The sequence below is a fragment of the Gymnogyps californianus genome, chromosome 1 (assembly GCF_018139145.2).
Source record: "Gymnogyps californianus isolate 813 chromosome 1, ASM1813914v2, whole genome shotgun sequence".
NCBI lineage: Eukaryota > Metazoa > Chordata > Aves > Accipitriformes > Cathartidae > Gymnogyps > Gymnogyps californianus.
In genome coordinates this window covers 179559756-179582020 of record NC_059471.1, presented here as the reverse complement: position 1 = coordinate 179582020, position 22265 = coordinate 179559756, and the positions used below count along the sequence as shown (strand labels likewise).

General features: G+C 38.7%; 2 protein-coding genes across 6 annotated transcripts in view; both read left to right on the top strand.

Annotated features, from left to right (window-relative positions):
- The window catches only part of NUP107 (nucleoporin 107), a 32099-nt gene extending 17949 nt beyond the window's left edge, over window positions 1–14150 (top strand). The window contains exons 13-28 of the mRNA XM_050909017.1: window positions 1270–1360; window positions 2566–2642; window positions 3158–3217; window positions 4610–4755; window positions 4851–4899; window positions 6061–6130; window positions 6575–6693; window positions 8344–8382; window positions 8752–8902; window positions 9935–10041; window positions 11039–11141; window positions 11320–11480; window positions 11674–11799; window positions 12512–12625; window positions 12910–13077; window positions 13828–14150. Of these exons, the coding sequence (XP_050764974.1) occupies window positions 1270–1360; window positions 2566–2642; window positions 3158–3217; window positions 4610–4755; window positions 4851–4899; window positions 6061–6130; window positions 6575–6693; window positions 8344–8382; window positions 8752–8902; window positions 9935–10041; window positions 11039–11141; window positions 11320–11480; window positions 11674–11799; window positions 12512–12625; window positions 12910–13077; window positions 13828–13935 (1689 nt within the window). The 3' untranslated portion in view covers window positions 13936–14150. The remainder of the gene's footprint in view (window positions 1–1269; window positions 1361–2565; window positions 2643–3157; window positions 3218–4609; window positions 4756–4850; window positions 4900–6060; window positions 6131–6574; window positions 6694–8343; window positions 8383–8751; window positions 8903–9934; window positions 10042–11038; window positions 11142–11319; window positions 11481–11673; window positions 11800–12511; window positions 12626–12909; window positions 13078–13827) is intronic.
- Window positions 14151–15250: 1100 nt separating this feature from the next.
- On the top strand, window positions 15251–21675 carry SLC35E3 (solute carrier family 35 member E3). Of its 5 annotated transcripts, XM_050913847.1 has the most exons (5): window positions 15251–15654; window positions 15840–15950; window positions 17545–17703; window positions 18619–18701; window positions 19173–20287. In XM_050913847.1, the coding sequence occupies exons 1-5, from the start codon at window positions 15265–15267 to the stop codon at window positions 19357–19359; spliced, it is 930 nt and encodes a 309-aa protein (XP_050769804.1). In that variant the 5' UTR covers window positions 15251–15264; the 3' UTR covers window positions 19360–20287. The 5 variants fall into 5 exon arrangements, with proteins under 5 accessions (XP_050769804.1, XP_050769797.1, XP_050769808.1 ...); XM_050913840.1 differs by lacking the exon at window positions 18619–18701 and having other exon boundaries at window positions 20220–21675; XM_050913851.1 differs by lacking the exon at window positions 15840–15950.
- The last annotated feature ends 590 nt before the right edge of the window (window positions 21676–22265 follow it).

Below are 22265 nucleotides of genomic sequence, written 5' to 3'. Positions count from 1 at the left end.
TCCCAGTTGTGGAGTAACTTTCATGATTTAATCATGTAAATACTTGTATTGTGGTGTTGTGTAAAGGCCTCAGCTGGAAACTGATTCCCTTATACTAGGCTCTATGTATATATAATGACATTTGAGTAATGGCGGGGAAAAAAAGGGACTTGAGTCTCTTTGAGAAAAGAGATTCTAGTGCCCAAGACCTTAGACTTAGGAATATGGTTACTTGCTAGTATTCTGTTCCAATATGGTGCACGTCTATTCATTTTCTGATGGTATGGGCACATGAGCATGTTGCTGCAGGGCAATATGAATATAAATTTGCAGCATCAATTGTTCTGCAGTCGCTGCTATGATGTCCCTACTGTCTGATAAACATAAGTGGGTTAATCACTACTGAAAGAGTAAGTTAAAATATTTTGAGTTTACTCTGAATTAAGAATGAACCTCTGTTCATTTACCATACAATAGGTAATACACAGCAGGTAAGCTAGAACAACTTGCTTGTCTATTCTTTAAATTTACTGTTTGTCACCATTCCCAAAATGGCTGAATGTCTGCAGCCTTCCAGTGTGAAAAGAACAGAATTTGGCTAAACAAACCAAGACTGCATATTGCAATTTCTCTCACTGTTCATAGTGTTTTGTCAGTCCTGGAACAGTACCAGTCGGACTAATTAGATAATCTTTAGCTGACTTCCCCCCCTCCCCCCCCCCTTCTTCTTCAGGGTGTAGCATTGGAAGAATTGTAGGCAAGCTTTTTTTGTACAGTTTCTGTTCTACTTTCCATGCTATTCAAAACAGCTTTGAATTAAACCTGTTTGTGCTAGTGCATAGACTATTGAATATCATTATGGGAAAGGTGGGATTGCTGTTTTTAGAAGTGCATGAGGGGTTTGGAAGGCTAAGTCAACTGGAAAAATAGATGACTGTGTGAAGAGATGGATTATACATCTAAGCAACAAGACGACACCTTAAACTAAACTTACCAGAAGGATGCATAACAGCTAGTTAAGCTAGCAAAGATGAGACTGTAGCAAATTTCTCACATTGTTATAAATACTGACCGAAAAACTAAGATGCTTAGTGAAAAAAAACACTGACGATATTTTATTTACTTTGAAATCTTTCAGTTGTTTTGAGTTTAAGATTCTTTGTGCTTATTTTTTGCATAGTAGAATCTCTACACAAATTAACTATTTTAATAGTGTTCAAATTTTTAAAGGAGAAGCTGGTGGTTTTCCTACCTTGAAGTCTGTTGCAGAGAAAATCCATTATTTTTCAGGCACAGCGCTTATGCAAACGATGTGGTCAGGCCTGGAGAGCTGCAACTTTGGAAGGATGGAAATTGTATCATGATCCAAACATAAATGGAGGTATCTACTTCAAAGTGCATTTGAGACTTAAATAGGGCAGAGGGCTTTCTCCTAATATCTGTCTGTGGCGAAGAGAAGTAGTTCTTTCTTTTCACCTTAAGAGCCTTTTTTGTATCTAAAATATTTTACCATGTCTGTTGAACATGTAAAAACTAATACGAAATTATTTTAGTTGAAGGTATGAGTTCACTGAATCCACTTAACATGCTGAAGTCACTTTCTTTTTGAAAATCAAGCATAATCACTAGGAAATAGATGTCTCAGAGTTCCAGACAGATATTCTCCACCTGCATATAATATTTTGGTGTGTATTTTCTCAACATGTGACTTGTGCCACCTAGCAAACATTTTGTTGCTTACAGACTCAAAGTTGGACTCTATATCCAGCTTCAGAAAGATATAGTAGGACTAGAGCTCAGCAAATGTAAATGCAGGAAAAAGAGATACTTTAAAAATATTTGAAAATTGTTAAATTACCTTTCTCCTTGGTTCTGGGGTTCCTTACACACGGTCCTATTTATAACACAGTACCTTGCTTCTCTTTATGCTCAGGACATTGCAGGATTTAGCAAAGAATTTAAGAACGTGTCTAAGTGTTGTACATAGCCAGGTCTGGAAGGCATAATGCTTTCCTACTTTTCAAATCCTGATAGCCTGTTACTTCTATCTGCATGCTTCACCAGTGTCCTAGCCTTGTTTTGAGTGTACCTACCTAGCCTGCTGTTATGTGGGTTTTAATTCCATGATGCATGCCCTCATGCAGATGCATGCAGAATAGCAGCACTGAAGCAGTGACATTTTTTAGAAGTTTGTATTCCTTAAGATAGAAAAATTCCTTTTCTCCTTAACTTTGTGTTTTCCAAATGTAAACATTGTAGATATGTTATGGTCAAAACCATTATTTTCTTCAAAGCTAGATAGCAGCTAAGCTTTCAAAATACTGTAACTTTAAAATATGCATTTACCAAGCTTCCCGGAAAAGCCACCTTGCGGTCCAGTCGAAAGCATGAAAATGCTTTGGGAAGAGTTCCAAAGGGATTGAAATTGGGTTAATAACAGAAAATAGGCTTTACCTTGTTACTGGTTTCTCTTTTTTTTAATAGCACCTTTTTCTCCTCCCCCCCTTTTTCCCCGCCTTTTTTTCCTTTTTTTTTTTTTTTCCCCTTTTTGTTTTTCCTTTTTTTTAAATTATCCTTTGCATGTAGGAAAAGAGCTGGAGCCTGTTCAAGGGAATCCATACAGGTGCATTTGGAAAATAAGTTGTTGGCGTATGGCTGAAGAGGTAAGATAATGCTGATTTGCTTGATATTAATATATAAATTCGAACTTTTCTGAACTCTGTAACATGATTTTAAGTAAACCTACCCCCTCTGTAATTGCTGCTTATAGGATTTGCAATTAATGTTTCTAAGAGGACTTCTGAAATAACATATTTGTCTTGTAGTGAGAAATCTACATAATCAGCACCAATTTTTCAGGCTTACGAAGTGTCTGACTTTTTTTTATTTGGTTGAAAGTGAAACTGCTGACACTAACTTTGACTTTCATCTTGGCTTAATTGAATGGGAAAGGAAAAACATTGCCTTCTTTCCAGGTCAATATAAATTTTTCAGATGAGTTACAAGGGGATGCCAGTGAAGGGGAAGTCACTTGCTATTCTTATTTTGGCTCCAGCTTTTCTTGGAAACTGTCAGATGGAACATTTTATAACGGATTAATCTCTAATAAAATGTAAAGTGACTAGAAAACTTATATGCTTTGTAATTAAAAGTTTTATTTTTTTACTGTTTATTTTAGGAGCAGTTTAATAGATATGAGAGAGCAATCTATGCAGCACTGAGTGGAAACCTCAAACAGGTATGTCAAGCCTCCTAGTTAAGTGGTGTTTGGTAGTTGTACATTTTCTTTCTCATATGTGACAGTGGTATCATCAGAAATACTTCAATTACTGGTTATTGTACTTTTAAAGACCGAGTAAACAGGACAATAGCAAACATTGCTGCTTTAGTAGACATGTTCTTTGTAGGATTGACGTGCCTTAATTAAATATACGATAGACTTTTCTTAGTATTATTCATGCTGACTTTCAGTACAAACAGTTCTAATGTTGTTGTTTTAGTTCGTTTCTAGTTTAGTATTATTTAAGAGCTTATATAATCACTTTCCTGCTCATGCACAGTATTCTTATCGACGAGTTGGTGTATGCAAAGATTATTCTGTACCCAGATTTCATTATCAATAGGTTTTATACTCTGTACAATGCTCACTTTTATCTTTAAGTAGTTCTCTCTTTTTATTAGTTTTAATCCTCCAGATGTTAATTTTTTATTTATTTTTAAGAACAATAAGGAACATTGCAGATTATCATAAAAGTTTCCTTGCTGTTATAGTAATCAGTGGTAAGCTCCTACTTGAGCTTGATTCCCCCCACGCCCTGGCCCCCTCCCCCTCCCCCTTGATATAATGTAGTAGAAATAAAGATAATTCAGAAAATAAAAAGTGGGGGAATAGGGAATGTTTTCAGGTTTTAGTAATTGAAATTTAAAATTAGTTCTTTTACAGGAAAAAAGGCATTGTAAAATTATACAGACTTATAGAACAGAAGATACTTCTGTGAACGGAAGAGACCTTCTTGTGACAGAGCAAAGAGACATTTAATTAAATTTCAGTAAAATTCAGTAATTTTAAAATTACTGTAAGGGAGAAGTGTTTCCTGAAATGTAGTGTTTTCTCTGGAACTTGTCCCAGGGTTTCACTGCTGAAAAAGCCTGGCAAGATTCAGAGAACTGGATATAAAATTCTTTATATCACCACAGCAGCAGTACTCCCTTCCTTCTACCCTTCACTGCTCACTACTGCACTGAGACTTGTGCAACCATGACATAAACCAGTAAGGCAAAGTGATCCTGCTGAAAAATGATCGGGCAGAAAAATGGATAATCTTCATCTTGATTGGTTTTCTGAGGTGGTACACAAGAGGGGGAATGGTGTCGGAGTGGTGCTGCCTCTGGAAGGAGGATAGGACGATTTCTATTGACTACCTTTGATATAAAATAATCAAGAAACTAGAGCATTATTCAGTGAAAGGATTTTTTGTATCCTACTTTGATGAAGGAGAGGCTGCTGTTCAAGATGGTTATTAGTCTGCTTTGGTGTCCGGAAATCTGATCCTAAATTACAGTTGCTCTGTTTGGATTCTGATAGTTCTCCATCTCTTGATAAGTTTTACTCTGTTTTTTTAATATGTAGCTTCTTCCAGTTTGCGATACCTGGGAAGATACTGTTTGGGCATATTTCAGGGTCATGGTGGACACTCTTGTTGAGCAGGAAATACGAACCTCAGTAATAACTGCAGAGGAGATGGAAGAGCTCCCTAGAGATTATTTAGAAACAAAGTAAGATTATGCTTCTACATTCAACAAAGGATCCTGTGTGATCTGTTTGGAATATTCAAGGTAATGTTTTTTGCCTTTTCTCTCCTACTTTGAAGCTGGACTTCAGAAAAAGTTTTTGAAGAACTTCAGGCAACAGACAAAAAGGTACATATTAATTACAGTGGTTCTCCTCACTGTTCACCATTTTTAACTATTCACTAGGTTCTACTTTTACTACGCTATATAACGAAATGCTCAAATATGCACAGTGACTGATTTAATTTAGGTTTTCTACCTCTGTAATGTGTAATTTCTCAATTCAAATAGATTTTTCTATATGCTGCCACCTTTTAATAATGAAAAAGATACAGGTTTTGTCTTGCCCCGCATCTGCCAAACTAGCTGGGTGTGCTACAGAAACAGCTGACTGTCAAGTGTCGTCAGACATACAAAGCAGACAGTAAATAAAATATTTAACACTTTGATAAAATGTGCAAAGATTGATTACATGCCGTTTTCTTTATAGGAGGTTTCGGTTTTCTTTATAGGAGGTTTCACTTTTCTTTATAGGAGGTTTGTGTGCATATTTCAAAACAGGCCTTTCAAAATTTAAAAGCATATTTGCTTAAACAGACTGTGTTTCTTTGTAACTTTTAACAGCCAGGATACTTATTTCATTTAGATGGAATAGATAACTTATATGTTAATTTCATAAAGATTAAATTGAAACTACACTTACTTTTATTTGATAGAATAGACATATAGCATTTATCATATTGCTAAGAGAAAGACATGTTGAAAGACAGCTTACAGATTGATGCAGTCAGCCACAGATACACCCAGCTGCCTTTGCCTTTCTAGTGCAATCCTCACCATAATGCAGCTTTACAGGTGCATTTGAATTGTATTTCATGCCTTAATTCCTCTACCGGAAAAAAAAACTCTTCCTCCTCAAGTAAGTTTCGCAGGCCTTTTCTTTAAGGATTTATACGCATTGTTGCTTCTTCTGTGACTTTGTAGACTATTCTCTGTAACATCGTTATTTATTCTCTTCTTCAGAGCAAAAAGCCCTTAGTCTTGGATCTCTTCCATGAAAGTATTAACTCCACAGATCTATATTCTGGTTCTTTCTTTCAGTTTGTCAATATTCTTGTAATTTGACATTGAAACAGCAAGTGCCTTTTCTCCTGCTCTTTATGCAGAATAGCCTTTGAAATAGGATAGCTTTTTTCCCTAAGGAACCTTTGCTTTATTTATAAGTTTGCTTTCTTTATACATTATGCTATAAGATTTTATTCAAAGTTTGAACTTTCTTTCTCTCCCCAGAGGGTTATAGAGGAGAATCAAGAACACTACCATGTGATTCAGAAATTCATTATACTGGGAGATGTGGATGGTGAGCTTTTCTCTAAATGATTTTTAAATGTCAACTAGACTACATTATTTCTAGTGACCTTTCCAGAAATTTATATGTGAATGGATTTTAGGAGCACACAGTAGGCAAACTCCACGTAAAAGCTAAGCTGCTTCTTTAATCAAGAGCTGTAGGGACTTTCTGCAGTTTGACATACAAGGTAGTTTTCAAAGAAGTCATGAAATCACCTAAATGTGTCAGAATATATGTGAGACTATTGCTATAACTTTTTCTGAGAAATGATAAAATACATACAGCAGATATTTAAGCCAAAGAGCTAAATCTTTCCAAAACTGTTGCTGTTCTGTTTTGTTGGGCTTTTGAGGCTAAATTATATTTGTTGAATAAATGCATAATTTTGAAATATTTCTTCGGTGCTTTTTCCCCATGATATGGCTAATATCGACATTTCCTTGGTGGCTATAGGTTTGATGGAAGAATTCAGCAGATGGCTTGCCAAAGACAGAAGTGTGCTCCCTGGACACCTCCTTCGTTTCATGACGCATCTTATTCTGTTTTTCCGCACTTTGGGTCTGCAGACTAAGGTAAGTTCATTTGTATTTGATTTTTTTGTTGTAGCAATAGCTAGTCTTTGAAGTAGAAATGCTTGTGTGTAAATATATAAACCGTATACAATGATGGTAAATTACTACCAGGCTGATGAGGAGCTGCATGCTTAAATGTGTATTTGTTGATCTTGGAGCCTAAATACAACAGTCAAAATTAGAAAAGACCATCCTCCTCCCCTCCAGTTCAACTTGAAAATTATTTTTTGAGGATGATGGATTCTACTCATAAGCCCTTTATTGAAAAGGACCTGACTCAAACTTCAATGTTAGGCTTATTCATAGCAGCGAAGATACTTTGAATATAACCTGATCTTATACACAGTCCTTGGAATTGTACCTATTGCTGTAAGCTCATAAATGTTTTTGCTTGAGGTAATTGGTACTAGCTGAAACTTTCATATTTTCTCAAAATATATACTAAGTGTAGCCTACTAGCTACCTAGCCTATTTATGCTGAATATGCAGATGGGTCACATAGCTGTAATTACTCTTTTCTGAAGCAATCACAAGTAATTAGAAGCTCTCCTTTTCTACTATTTTAAAATTTAGAAGTGCTTATGTATCAAATAAGTTTCTGAATGTAACCTATTTTAGCAAAAGACAAATGTGTGTTTTCATTAGATGATTTAAATACAGCTCTGAGTTGTTATGGTTTTTTCATGCCTCTAAACATTGCTTCATTGCCTTGTTGAAACTTATTTTGAAGTCAGTTAGCTAATTAAGAGGAGCTTGTGTGTATGTGTGTGTGTATACATACGCATTTTTTAGCCAAACTCAAAATTTGATAGAGCAGGTCTTTAAGCTAAAGTATGGTAGAACTAGTCATTGGCATATGTTTAACAGACGAGACAAAAAAGGTGCAATTTCCTACATAAATTCCATTGTGGGATTGTGAATAACTGTTGATTACTGCCTCTACAATTTTGGAGTAGGTGAATTTGCTGGAAGATTACTCGATCAACCCTCAGTAGACCTCACAGGGAAAAGGCACTTGTGCAAGCTTTTCTGATGTTCCTTATTTGATGTTTGAGTACAGTTCATATAGGTAGATGCTTAGATGAAGATCTCTAATTGCATTTACACATATAAAACTAAAATGATAGCTCTTCACAGTAACAAACACTGCTAAAGCAGTCTCAGGTGCTTGGACTATACTTTGGTTCTTTAGTATAGGCTATTACAGATGAGCCGGGTGATATTTATGCCCTGTACAAAGGAACAGTAGAATTTTCTATAATACAACAGTGCATGTAGCACACTGCAATAGTCATCTGTTTGCCTGACATTTTATTTATTTATTTTTAAAAATACGGTAAAATGGAAAAATTTGAAAAACAATTTAGAAAGTAACTTTCCAGTGAGACCAAAAAGTATTATCCAGCTGCTGAAAAAGAATATCCTTGGAACACTAAATCGTTGAATCAGAAGACATATTTTTTTTTAATCACTCTCCAAGAGAAACAGTTCTTCCAGCTGAGCCTGTTTGAATGTGTAGATGACTGAAGCAGGGATAAGCAAATAACCTTGTGTCTGTGTAATAGTGGTAGCCTGTAAAGTATCTTTTTTTTTTTTTTTTGGTGCCACATTATCTGATTTAAAATTTAATTTATATTTGTTTGCAATAAGGAGGAAGTTTCTGTTGAAGTCCTAAAGACCTACATTCAGGTAAGCTTTCAAAAATATAGTTTGCTTTCTCTAATGTAATTTAGATGTGAAGGAGGAAGAAAAGGAGACTTAAAGTTACAGGATGGAAAGAACGATGACACAGTTAATGCTCTCTTCTCAAGAGATACATGGAAGCTTGCCTAATATGCAGAGTTTCTGTCAGCAGTGCTTAAATAAGAGACAGTTTTATTGATCCTTGTTTAGAAGCTGAGAAGTGGAATCTTCCTATATCAGAACAAAATAATCAGAAATTTGTTACACACTTATGTTTTTACATAAAACATGTTTTTACATAAGTGTAAACACACTTATGTGTTTACACAGAGGAATATAGTATGTTTTTCTAAGTATTTGCTTCTTATTCTGCAGCGGATGATATCTGAGAAGCACACAGATTTAATAGCATTTTATGTTAGCCACTTGCCCCCAGAGCTAGCTGTTGCTCAGTATGCTTTATTTCTCGAAGATGTTACTGAAAGTGATCAACGCCACCACTGCCTTGAACTAGCAAAAGATGCAGGTGAGAGATGCTGATATTCCAATTATCATTTTATATCCTGAGTTATTTTGTCTTTCAGTAGGTTTTAATGCAAGACCTAGCTATGAAGATGATACTGTTTCCTTCCTGTGTCTCTTCATTTTTCAATTAAATACAATGAATTTACTGATCACTTCTTCAAGTAGGTATATTGTGGTTTTTAACTAACCTGGAATTGCAATTCTTTTTCTGAATTAAACTAAATATCACTGTTGCTTCTGGATTATGTCCAAACACAGCAGGAAGTAAATGGCAGCTGCCCGTCTCAAATATATGCTCTGAAGCTTGACATAATCGTATTATTTCAGAAAACTAATTATAAAAATACGTACCTTTTTGTGGATTTAGGAAGGTTATGAGTATCTTAATTTTTTTGTCCTATTTATAGTGCTCTTTCTTAGCTGTGGTGGGTTGCTTGCATTAATTGTAAACTTCCTTCCAGGCCTACACATCAAACTAAAAGGGGCTACAGTGAAACAGCACACTGTCCATTGTTTGACAATGCCTCTGTGCCACTCAAAATTCACAAAGAAATAGATTTACTGCAGACTTCAGTGTCTAACTTTTCTTCATTCATTTTTTAGTCATTTTCTTTGAAACCTTAGCCAGGTTTTTAAAAAATAAAGCATGCTGCTTCAGCATCTGTAAAAGAACTATTCTGAGCTTTTCCTGGTACATTCCTGTCAAATTGTAGTCTTGCTGTCAGAATTGTAGGAATCAGTGGTCTTAGCAAATATATCTATATGCTGGTCCCCAGCACAGACTGAAAAACTTGTTAGTTGTCTTATTCTTTTTCCCATGTTTGATGTTCTCTGGTGTCTCAAATATCGTTCTTCTAAAATACCTGCAATAAATTACGTCTCTCAAAAGCTTATAATTTAGTCTAACAATGTGAGTATGAACAGACTGATAAGAATTACTGGTAAGGAATAGGATCAACAACTGGAGTCTGAAATTCCTTTTGTGGCAAGTTTGAATTCATGATCACTCTTACATAGTTCTCTCTTAACCCAGGTCTGGATGTTGCAACCATAACAAAAACTGTTGTTGAAAACATCCGCAAGAAGGATGCTGGTGAATTCAGTCACCATGACCATATGTTAGATATGGGCACAACAGAGGTGAGTGTACTTCATAGGGCAGATATTCCAGTTTGCAATGAACTACAGAGTCTTTTACCATATATGATCCATATTTCTCTTTCAATGATGGTGGAAATTGCCTTGAAAAAGCCTGTGAGGGAAATGCACTTCCCGTGTGACCAAGTGAGGAGTTGAATTGCATGAACTCGTAACTTCTCTTTCTACATCTCCTTGATCTTCTGGGCTGTGGTGTATGTTGCTCAGCAGCATGTCTGTATGCAAACAATAAGTGAAGATAAAGCCCATGAAATGACTACAACAAAATACGTTGTAGCTGAGAGTGGGATATTACTGTAGCTTCTAAGAATTATGAGGATTAATACTTTGGATCTCAGATGTACCTTATTACATGCTCAAGTGACGTATTCTAGCTACAACAGACATTGCCTTTTACTGACAGTTTCCTTGTCATCACTACTGAGTGTCGGTTGGATCTAACTCAGTACTTTAGTGACAGTGAGGTACTGTTAATAGCTTGCATTCAAAGTACTGTTTAGAAAGCAACTGATAGTTTGCAAACTTGTGGCAATTTTTTTGCTGTTCAGTACAAAGTTTAAACTCTCTAAGTCAAATAGGTAGTTTATCTAACACAAGAGTTGGAAAACTGTGGTTGCAGGCTGATGGCACCCCTGAAGATTATAGCAAGGGCTCCGTAAACCATGTTTGTGCAGTGTATTCATATTAAAGTTTGAGGAGGATGCATGGTAATCCATAAAAATTTTTGAGAGCTGATGCTCGTCCATTGGTCTGAATATCTTGGGAATACTTAGAAATGGATTTTTGAATGATTCTAGATTGCAGAGATTGTTTTCTAAGCTTTTGATACTAAAGTTGTGAATAAAGTGATCCTTGTTAGTATGTCATAATGCTATCCAAAGATCTGTAGAAACTTGTGTATTTCATTGACCAGCTTTAATGTGTCTAACATCAGCTGTATGCTTGAAATGTTAGTGAATCTATATGTTGGTTTTTACAGGCAGATCGGCTGAAAATAGATGTAATTGACTGGCTCGTATTTGATCCTGCACAGAGGGCAGAAGCACTTAAGCAAAGCAATGCAATCATGAGGAAGTTCTTGGGTACTAAACTTCACAAATATTGTAGACATTTTAAATGTTGTTTTTGTTCTCGTTGGCTCTTGGCACTACCTTTGATATAACTTTGAACCTAGTCTATTAAAAAGCATGGGTTTGTCAGTTTATAAAAATGAAATACGGAAATTGCAAAGCTGTTGATACTCAGTTCACATTGTCCTAGCATCCAAGAAACATGAAGCTGCAAAAGATGTGTTTGTGAAGATTCCCCAAGACTCTATAGCAGAAATATATAACCAATGGGAAGAACAGGGAATGGATACTCCACTTCCAGCTGAAGATGACAATGCTATACGGGAACACTTATGTATTCGGGCATATTTGGTGAGTTTCAAATATGCTGTATTCCAAGTTGTTACTTAGAAATAATGGTGGCTTTGCCTTGGTGGTGAAACTTTAAGCTTTGTCTGTTTGACTTAACTTCTGATTCCTGGACGCACTCTAGCTGTGCATTTAATGACATTCTTTTAATTATATGAGTCAAAAATGTCCGAACACTGTTTCCAACGCAATCCAGGAAGCCCACGAAACCTTTAACGAATGGTTTAAGCACATGAACTCGGCTCCACAGAAGCCTTCTTTGTTACCACAAGCAAGTTTCACTGAAAAAGTGGCCCATGAACATAAAGAAAAGAAGTATGAGGTAGGTAAAAGTTCAAGTTATTTACTATAAACATTTATGTTCTTGCTTAGGAGGCAGTCTTAGTTTAATGAAACAGAGTAGAAGACTGCTAATTCATATTGCTTAAGAACTTTATAGTAAGTTATTCTGGTTTTATGTTGAGGGAGTATGAGACAGTAGAATAGCCATGCCACTGCACAATAAATTCTCATGGTTTGTTTTTTTGTATGTGACTCAGCTTTACATATAATATTGTAATGTAATAGTAACTATTCATTATGATGTGTTGATTGTCAGTGTTGTTAATAAATCTGAGTGCTTGATTTTGCTATTAACTCTTTTTTATTCTTGTGTATGTCACATTTTCTTTTCTAAAAGATGCTGCTGTTTTGTTTGTTTGCCAAAAGTTCTTTTTGCATGTCTGACCAGTATGAATATACTGTATTCAGTTAATACAAGTATCTGGTTTATAAGCATGGCAGAATAAGTTGTATAAAATTATCTTCCTCTACTGGCTTTGCTTCTGAACAACCTGTCTGACTCTCTGGACAGGGAATTAAGCAAGGATGGAAATAGCTGTTAGCAGCAGGCTTTTAAGTTTTAGCCATTGGCTGAAGATTCTAATTTGAATTGGAGCCTCACTGGCTGTTGCATGCTAGGTGAAGAGTCTGTGTTACAATAGCCTTGGAAATTACCCTGTTCTGCAGTAGTTTATTTTTTGTTTCTTTGCCAGATGGATTATGGTATTTGGAAAGGTCTCTTGGATGCTCTTACAGCTGACGTGAAAGAGAAAATGTACAATGTGTTGCTGTTTGTTGATGGAGGATGGATGGTGGATGTTAGAGAGGTAAAATGAATTTTTATATCGTGGCGCAGACCACAAAGCGCAGATTGTACCCAGTTGTACCTTTGTCATCTTTAGTTTGATGTGCTTCTGTTTAATTCACTCTGGCCTTGCTGTGACCAGTACAGATTGCTTCCCCTTCGGTTACCATATAAATCAGATCTGACAGTCCAGTCTAGGCTGGTTAGTCCAGTTTTTTGCCTCTGACGCTACTAATTACATGGTTATGCTGAGTTGCCTTTTAAAGGTAGCTGTTCATAATACTAATGTTATTTTGCTATGGTAAGGATGCCGAGGATGACCCTGAACGAACACACCAGATGATTTTGCTGCGAAAGCTGTGTCTGCCAATGATGTGCTTTTTACTGCACACGGTGTTACATAGTACTGGACAGTATCAGGAGTGCCTGCGGCTGGCTGACATGGTTGCTTCTGAGCGACACAAGCTTTACACGGTGAGTTAGTGAGAGCTGCAGGCAGCTTAGCTTCCATTTAAAAGCTCTGTGGGTTGACTGTGGAAAAAGCTTCTATATAGAGAGGAAGACGCCATATGTTCCTTAACATCATAAGTTTCTTTATCTCTTCCCATTCACTGCAGTAGTAAAGGGTTTCCTTGTATGCTGACTTAAGGAATCAAAGCGTTAACTTTGAAACACTGAAGATGATGCCAGTGTTTTGACAAGCAGGTTTTGTTTTGGAGCACTTGGTTTACCTAACCTCCTTTCCCTCCAAAAGCCTGAAAAACAACCCCAAAAAACTTTATCACTTAAAAAAAACCAAACCCAACCAAAAGAAAAAAAAACCTAAACCACAACACTCCCCCCCAAAAAATCCCAAAGATTAGAAATCTGAAAAGAAACATCAAGGCTAAGAAAAATACTGTGATGCATTTGCCTGGATTGGCTTAAGATCTCTGCCAGCAATAACAGGAAAATTAAACTTGGCTGTTTACCAATAAGCTCTGTAGTAGTTATGAGACAGAGCTATCTTAAGACTACCTTCAGGTTTTGGATACTGCTACTAGCTTCCAGTCCTTTACTGAATGCCGTTCTGAAATGTCAGATGTTCACACTGTCTTAAATAGAAAGAAAGAAAAAAAAAAATTAGTAACTTAATTAACCACCATTTACTTTGATAACAGAGCTCTTCATTGCAAATAAATATAACTTCATTATGTTGTTGGTTTTATTTTTTTTTATTCTTAGGTATTTTCAAAAGAAGAACTCCGAAAGCTTCTGCAGAAGCTGAGGGAATCTTCTCTGATGCTTCTGGACCAGGATCTTGATCCTTTGGGATATGAAATTCAGTCGTAGGATTTCATGTAGATACTTGCAAAAACTTCTGAACGTGGACATTCTGGTTATAAAAAAGAACAAAACCATGACAAACTGTTCTGATCTCTGAGGGAAAAAACCCAACCCTCAGATTTCAATTTCAACTTGAAAAATTCTGACCAACTGCAGAGACGATACTTGTTATACAACCTTTTTCATAACATTTTTTTTCCTAATAAAAGTGCTTCACAAACAGAAAATGTTTGTTCATTCTAATCTAAAATGTCATTATATAAATATGGTGATTGTATGAACCTCCTTAATCTCTTTGGCATGTAGCAAAGAGCTGCCTGTAGACTGGAAACATTACTCGGCAGGAGAAGAATGTGCAAGCATACAGCGGAGAGGAAAGTGAGACTGCAGGAGGATGTGTGTGGAAAGCAGGGAAGAAGAAAGCAGACGCAGGGGGCTGGAGGAGAGGAACATGAAAGGAAGAGCGAAAAGCGAAGGGCTACTGCCAGCCCTTTGGAAGAGAGAAGGGCTTGCTTCAGGGCTTGTACTGTTCTCACCTACATTGTGTTGTTGCTAAAATGCTGACGTAATCCTGAACCGGAGGAAAGGTGATCATACCTTGAAACTCTCAAGTTTGAGATTTTGTAATTTATTTAGAAACCTTGTTCTGGCCCTGTTTACATGTGTAAACACACTTTTAGCTGCTTCTCCCTTAACTGGAGAGTGTGGAGGACACAGCGGTAGGGCAGTTTGGCAAGGGCTTCAGCTCCTTCACCCAGTCATCGTCTTCTGACACTTGACAACATAATTCGTGCTATACCTATATGTACATATATTTTTATGTGTGTGTTTATAGAAATACCCAGTCCAGTTGTTGGGAGGTACTTGTACCTTGGAGAGAAGGTGTGTTTCTGCCCGTCGCTGGACTGTTGGACAGTGGGGGGGGGGAGGTATGCCTGCGTGGGTGTACTCGGGGGGAGCCGGGGAGGGGTCCTGCACCTTTGCGTGGGTGTCCTCAGGGCCGCAGGGCGCGTTTTCTGGCGCACGTTCTCCGTGTGCTTCTCGCTCCTGTACGGGGGTCCGCGGAAGCGTGGCTCCCGGGCCGTGGAGGGGCGGCTGCAGCTCCCCCCTTTGCCCGGTAGCTCCCGGGGGCAAGCAGAGCCACCCGGGGGCGAGCTGTACGCCGCGAGCGCGCCCGCGGGGCTGCGCTGGGGCGGGCGGGGCCACCGGAAGGCGCGAACCCACGTGTCCCGGCGGGGGCGGGGGCAGGCGGCGGCGGCGGCGGCGGCGGCCCGGCCGGTACGCTGGCGGCCGGCGGGCTGCCTCAGCCGCTGCTGCCCGGCCCCGCGGGACGCCATGGGCTGGATGCCGGCTCAGGGTCGGCTGGCGGCGGGGCTGCTGGTGAACCTGGCCGCCTCCATCTGCATCGTCTTCCTGAACAAGTGGCTGTACGTGCGGCTGGGCTTCCCCAACCTCAGCCTCACCCTGGTGCACTTCGCCATCACCTGGCTCGGCCTCTACCTGTGCCAGGCGCTCGGCGCCTTCTCCCCCAAGAGCCTCCAGCCCTCCCAGGTGCTGCCGTTGGCCCTCAGCTTCTGCGGCTTCGTCGTCTTCACCAACCTCTCCCTGCAGAGCAACACCATCGGTACCTACCAGCTGGCTAAGGCCATGACCACGCCGGTCATCGTGGTCATCCAGAGCCTGGCTTACGGAAAGACCTTCCCTCTCCGTATCAAGCTTACCCTGGTGAGGAGGTGGCGGGGCTGAGGGGAGCGGGGAGGGGCGGCCCTCGGCCGTCGCCTCAGGCCGGGCGGGGGGGGGGGGGGCGCGGGGGAACCCCGCGCCCCCTCCCCCCCCCCCCCCCCCGCCCGGCCTGAGGCGATGGCCGAGGGCAGCGGGCCGGCCTAAAACCCCTTTCTCCATCTCCACAGGTCCCCATCACGCTGGGCGTCTTCCTCAACTCCTACTACGACGTGAAGTTCAGCGTCCTCGGGATGGCGTTCGCCACCTTGGGCGTCCTGGTGACCTCCCTCTACCAAGTGGTGGGTAATGGCGGGAGAGGGCGGGAGCGTTGTGGTGGTTGGTCTTCAAGCTGTTGCCGTCCCTTGGTTAGATCACCTTTAAATAGCACCCTGCCTTCCAGGAAACGCTCCATACTCCGTTATTTATTTAAAAAAAAAAAAAAAAACAAAACACAACCCCAAACAAATTGTGATAATCCACCACGACCCCTGGTAAAGCGTTTAAGGAATTGATTGTCCTTGCTGCTAAAAATTGGGGTGTCATCTTTAACGTGGTCATGAGCATATTTTCAAGGGGTAAAGATTGCTTTATCGGTAAAACTCTGTTTTTCTAGAGAGCACAGATTTTCTCCTTGCTGAAGCAAGTGCCTTGCATTTGAGCCTTTCCCTAGAAAGGACGTTTTCCACTCCTTCAGTTAATCCCATGGTTTATCTGTGAGCTATTTACAGTTTATCGACATTCTTCTTCAATTTCGACTATACACAGTCTAAGGTGTTTTTGTGGAGGGTGCATTAATATATATGCACAATATAAGCTTTATGGCTGATTATGGTTGAAAAAATAGATATGTCCAAGGACTGCCTTAACCCTTTCCGCTGCAACATTGTACTAACAGCTCACGAGCAGTTCATTATCGGCCATGACTGTAAAAGCCTCCCAAATTAGAGTCTGCTGTCACGTTGATGTAATAGTCATCATCAATTTAAACGTGAATTTCTTTGTAACAGGTGTACTGTGCCTCCAAAAGAAGTGAGGCTCTTTGACCTGTAGTGTGCAAGATGATAAATAATGGTTTCTTGTCCTGTTTTGGGGCAGGAGGAGGAGAGAGATGCTGCGTAACAACTTGAAGTGATGGTGTGTGTACTGGAGAAATGATAGTACCTGAGTGAAATTATTCTGTAATTTAAAAAAAAAAAGCCTTAGTAAGTTTATATGCTGGAATGCATGTTACCAATTAATATGATTTATGAAGTATTAAAGTAAACGTCATTCTTCAGTACGATATAAAGATGCATCTTTTTGGCTGTGACATCTGTCTTCATAACCTTAGATAACTAATGTTGTCTCTTAAAGCATGCTACATTGAAAATCCAAGTTATAGTCAATATTGAAATGAAATCCAGTAAATTTGGAATAAACTGGCAAAAGAAAGACAAATGTTTACTGGTTTTGTTAGCTTGTGTGTGGAGGAAAGTGAGAAGAAAGGAGCAAAAGCAGATCTCTGCTTACGCGAAGGTGCTCAGCTCCATCATAGACAGGATCTGGAATTTGTCTTGAGAAAAAAAGGGAGCTGCCATTTTCTTCCTAGCTCTGCTACTTTTTCCTCAAGTATAATGCTCTACCCTCAGGCTATGCGAAAAGGAACGTTTAGGCACTCAGGAGTTTTTCACTGCCCCTGCATATGATTTTCTCCTCACATGGCTTCTGTGCTCACAGGAGACGAACACATGGGCCTCCAGTTAGGCAAAGGTAGAAGATGATGCTCAACAATCTGTTTATGTAGTACTGTCCACATGAGGCTCCTCCTGTGTTAGTAGCCAGTTTGCTTTTGCTCAAGTTTTCAATTTATGGATTTTTTCCCTGATGTTTAACAGCTTTCTCTTTTGGTTTTAGTGGGTAGGAGCTAAGCAGCATGAGTTGCAGGTAAACTCTATGCAGTTGCTGTACTACCAGGCACCAATGTCCTCAGCTATGCTGTTGTTCATCATACCCTTCTTTGAGCCAGTCTTTGGAGAAGGGGGAATATTTGGGCCCTGGACGCTTTCTGCTGTGGTAAGGTTTTTATGGACTCTATTTAAATAAATAATCATCATTGACATAGTTAAATTTGATAGTAAGATCTGTTTCTTTGTGAAACAGATTTTTGTACAGTCATTGATATGATGAGATGAGAGGGGCATGTACAAGAGGAAAAAGAACCCTTGCTGTGTCTGCCCCACTTCCTCCTAGAGGAGTCTCCGTCAATTGATTTACCTCCTTATTCTTTCTGTTTAGAGGGCATCTGAACAACAGGAAAATCTGACAAAATCCAGAAGCTTCCCTTAGTGTATTAAATTAAAAATGTGTAAGTGCCCTAGTTCCAGCTCTTACTATCCACTCAGAAAAGAGACAAGCATGCTCACTTTTGACACTCTCAACTCCTCTTCTGTGGAAGGATGCCAGCATTGGTTGTTCTCTAGATTGCTAGTTTATTTTCACCAAGAAGGCTATAATTTCTCTCTTTACCCTTCTGTCCCAGTCACATATTCTTACCACTGCTGATTGTGCCACTCAGCGCTGCAGTTTATGAATGGGATAGCAAGTATTCGCAGTAATAAAATAGGATATTTTTCCAAAATAGTTTTTGTTGTGACCATAAATAAGACTTTGTCTCAAAAGTAAAGAATACAACCTCTATGTGTATGAGCAGCCAGATTTTCCAAATCACTCTTAAATGTTCCCTGAGAGTAAAGGAGAAAAGGCTTGTGGTTATATCAGTATATATTTATGGACATCATACCCTGAGCTACTTCTATGCATCACCAGTGCCTGTACTGATTTGAAGCTGTTTCTGTATTTGTTCTCCATATGTTTTTCTTGCCTGGTATTTTGCATTTGAAAGTAAAGGAAACTAAACAAATAACCTGGAATGTATCTACAAATGGCCAAAAGTGTGTCAGATTACTGACTGTGTCCATTAATCCACAGATAATGGTACTGCTGTCTGGAATAATAGCCTTTATGGTAAACTTGTCCATTTACTGGATCATTGGAAATACGTCACCTGTCACGTATCCTTTGTAACATTAGTTGTTTCTCCTGTTTCCGGATGAATTATGTTAGCATTCATTTGGGCTGATTTACTGTGGGAAAATTGTTTGGTAACCTGCCTGCTTTATCTTAAACGATGAAGCTGGAAAAGCATGTTCATGTTTTAGTGTATTTCATTTCTTTGTTTGGGGTTTGTATAGATAATGGCTGTTAACTTACTGATGTGACCTTCATACTGACAAAGAATATTTACCTACACTTTTGGTACCTTGAGGAAGTGTTGGCCTGTCAGTTGGTTTGTAGCGTACGATGGGTGAAAGGCTTTAGGTGGAGGTTAATTCTCATAGCCGCAGAGATGCGGGAAAGTTGCATGAGTTGAAGTCAATGTGACATACCATTGCGTGCTTTGGATGTAATTAATGAAGTTCCCAAGTGTTTCCTTTTACAAAAAATAATACTGATATTTGCTATTATCCTTAACAGATGTCTAGGTATAACATGTTTGGACATTTCAAGTTCTGCATCACCCTTCTGGGAGGGTGCCTCTTATTTAAGGATCCACTGTCTGTTAATCAAGGCCTTGGGATTCTGTGCACGTTGTTGGGCATTTTAGCTTACACCCACTTCAAGCTTAGCGAGCAGGAAAGCAGTAAGAGTAAATTGGTTCAGCGTCCATAAAGCAAGGGTTTCTGGAGATTAATAATATTGTGAAGGAAAACAAGTATTTAAATATGCATTGATTCTAGAATGCACAAAATTGCCTCGTTCATTTATATCTATGGTTTTAGTTTAACCGCCAGGATAGTTATTCTGTAACTAAACAAAAAGAACTGAATTATGTAAAATGCTGAGGTTTTGCCATCTCAGTCCGTCCTATCATTTTCATTAAATTTAAATGGTAACTTAAAAGAGAAAAAGGCACACTTCAGATTGCTGTGGAAATTGTACTGAAGTAATTATATATTTTGCATACCAAATGAGATCATGATGGCTACAGTTATAATACAGAGAGAGAGAAAGAAAAGGAATCCTGTCTCTGTGATCATGTCAGTATTGCTGTTGTGAAGAAACTTGGAGGCACTTTTATGCAGATGTTCTGGTATGTAGTGATGCTTCCTCCTTTTTGTCTGGTGAACGATGAAGAGGAAACATACTTGGCTGAATAGTTTGAAAAAGGGCTGCCACGCTCATTCCTGTTTCTGTATGCTTTCTTATGTATGTTTGGCTTCAACACATTGATAGATTTTGGCTGAAGGAAGTAGATAAAATTACAGGTGGAGAGAGACTAGAGGAGACTTTGGAAAACTTGAAGCCACAGGCCAAGCTGTAGAAAAGTAGGAAGTCAGATCTAAACGGTGCATCTTAGATTTTTCTTTTGGTCCATCAGGACATTAATGAAGTCATTCATGTTTTAGAAAATTCTGTTACTGCTTTGTAATTTTCTCTGTGCCAAAACCAAGGCTTTACATGAGATCTCGTAAATACTCATGAGCCTAATAAAATGTCTGATTTTGTGGTAATAACCAAATATTTTGCAGGCCTTGCACGCGGACACCCATGCTAAAAATATTTTTGGAGAAATGTTCGGAAAGGTCACCATCTGTAATGGACGTGAAGGTTGCCCAGTTCTCTCTCCTGCCTTCAGCCCCACCTCCCTTGCTCCCGCACCTTTCCCCAGGAGTTACCTTTGGTGGGATCTGCAGATTTGTCTGTTGTCATTGTTTTGGGGGGAGGCCCAGAGGCTGTCTGGGCAGTGCTGGGTAGGCAGCGTTCCCTCAACAGACAGTCCCCAGAAATGTATCAGAGCGACTGAAGAGTGCGAGGTGGGACTTGATTCTGCTCTAATTCAGGAATGCTTTGAAAATTACTTTATGACAGTATCAAGCACTGGTTTTGACAACGTGGAAGGAAGAAGTTGAATGCTGTTCTATTTAAAAGAAGGAAGAAAAAATAACTCCTTTCAGTAAATCTGGTGAGAACATATGTTCGCTAGATTTGCAGGGTTAGAATTTATTTGCAGTATCTTAATCCTTACATTTTGGGGTTTGTTTTATCTTCATCTACCTCTAGCAGATTTAAAGAGGGGAATTATGTGAACAAAAACAGGTATTTAAGTTTTACAACCACCGACAGAAATGATATTTAGTTCCTCTAAGCTTTTTACAATACAGGTAACAAGTCTTTTTGTAGGAAACAATGCAGATCTTCTCAAGCTTGTAAATTATTTATTCTGTTACAGAGTTCTTGATTTAAGAAAAAGTTATTTCTCTGTGTAACCTAAGTTTACACCGTAATATTCTATATCCTTTCAGAGTTAGAAATACCTGAATAATTTTACATCTTTACCAACTGTGTCTTAGACGTTGTACTGGTCCACGGATAATTTTTTGTATACGTTTTTATAAATCTGTATAATTAGTTTAAAAATACAGCCTGGACTACTGAAAGATGTGTTCAGACAGTCAATCTCTGGATGCATATCCTTCAGTACGTACACTGAGAAAGCCATTTGCATTAATTTGTGCTGTGCACAAGTTCTTCTAAAATGTAGATAGACCACAAAGACTCTTATAGTTAGAAAACAACTGAATTAGAAGCCTGTATGACAACAATATTTGGGATGAGACTGATGTAAATACATATAAAGTGGTAGAATGAACAAAACCATGTTTGAAAATACAAAAGACTCCTTAAGGAGAGGAGCAGATCCACAAGAGAAAGTTAACAGTATCATTAAAACAATACATTATAAATACAGTCTGTTGCTGGAATGTATGTCGTGGAGGTGACTTAAGCGACATGATTTTTTTTATACGTTCAAGAACTCTCCTTTGAGATTTACCTGTTGTATCTAGCAAAGTATCTTGAACTTTGTCATATGGTTTGAAATATTAAATCCAGGAGACTTGTGTAATCATGGGATAAATAGATCTTTGTATGTATTGTTTCTTTCGATACCATGTGTAGAGTGGGAATAAATTTTTAATCACTTGACTGATATCTGCTTATTGCAGAGGAGAACGGTTGTTCTTGTCTTTTTTCATCTTCTGCTTGAATTGCATACACTTTGGGGGTCTAGGTGCGTATAAGACAAAATGGTGCCACTTGGATTTCTGTCTGTGTAAATATTTCAAGGAGTTTGCATGTTTTGGGGCTGAACTCATGACATGAATGAGGGAACTTTTAAATCCTGAGGTAAAATTGGAGTCTTGTAAAAATTACTGATACTTTCCTGGTGGGAAACTTGCTTATTCTAGTTTTTACTGTATCACTTTAATATGTTTTCCTGCTAATTATGTGTATTTCATTAATTTTGGCTTTCCTGAAAGAGAAATCAGAGACTTGGCATCTTTAACAATATGTAGTCATCACCCTGTATGTGCCGTTGCAATTGGAGCCGTACTGTACAAACCCTTGTGTGTACTTCCTGCTTTTCATTTTACTTCATATTCTACATACGACTAAACCGTGGTAACAAGATAGACCTTGGTCCTTTTCTGCCATTGAGCGCTTTGCTGCTTATATTAGCATTCCTTACTTTAAAAAGCCACCATTGATGTAGTTCCAGTGGAAAAGCTAGCGCA

Coding starts and splice junctions, on each gene's coding strand:
- SLC35E3 (XM_050913840.1), top strand. CDS start 15,265: ATGGGCTGGATGCCGGCTCAGGGTCGGCTGGCGGCGGGGCTGCTGGTG. Junction 15,951..17,544: donor TGACCTCCCTCTACCAAGTG/GTGGGTAATGGC, acceptor TTTTGGTTTTAG/TGGGTAGGAGCTAAGCAGCA. Junction 17,704..20,219: donor CCTGGACGCTTTCTGCTGTG/GTAAGGTTTTTA, acceptor AATATTTTGCAG/GCCTTGCACGCGGACACCCA.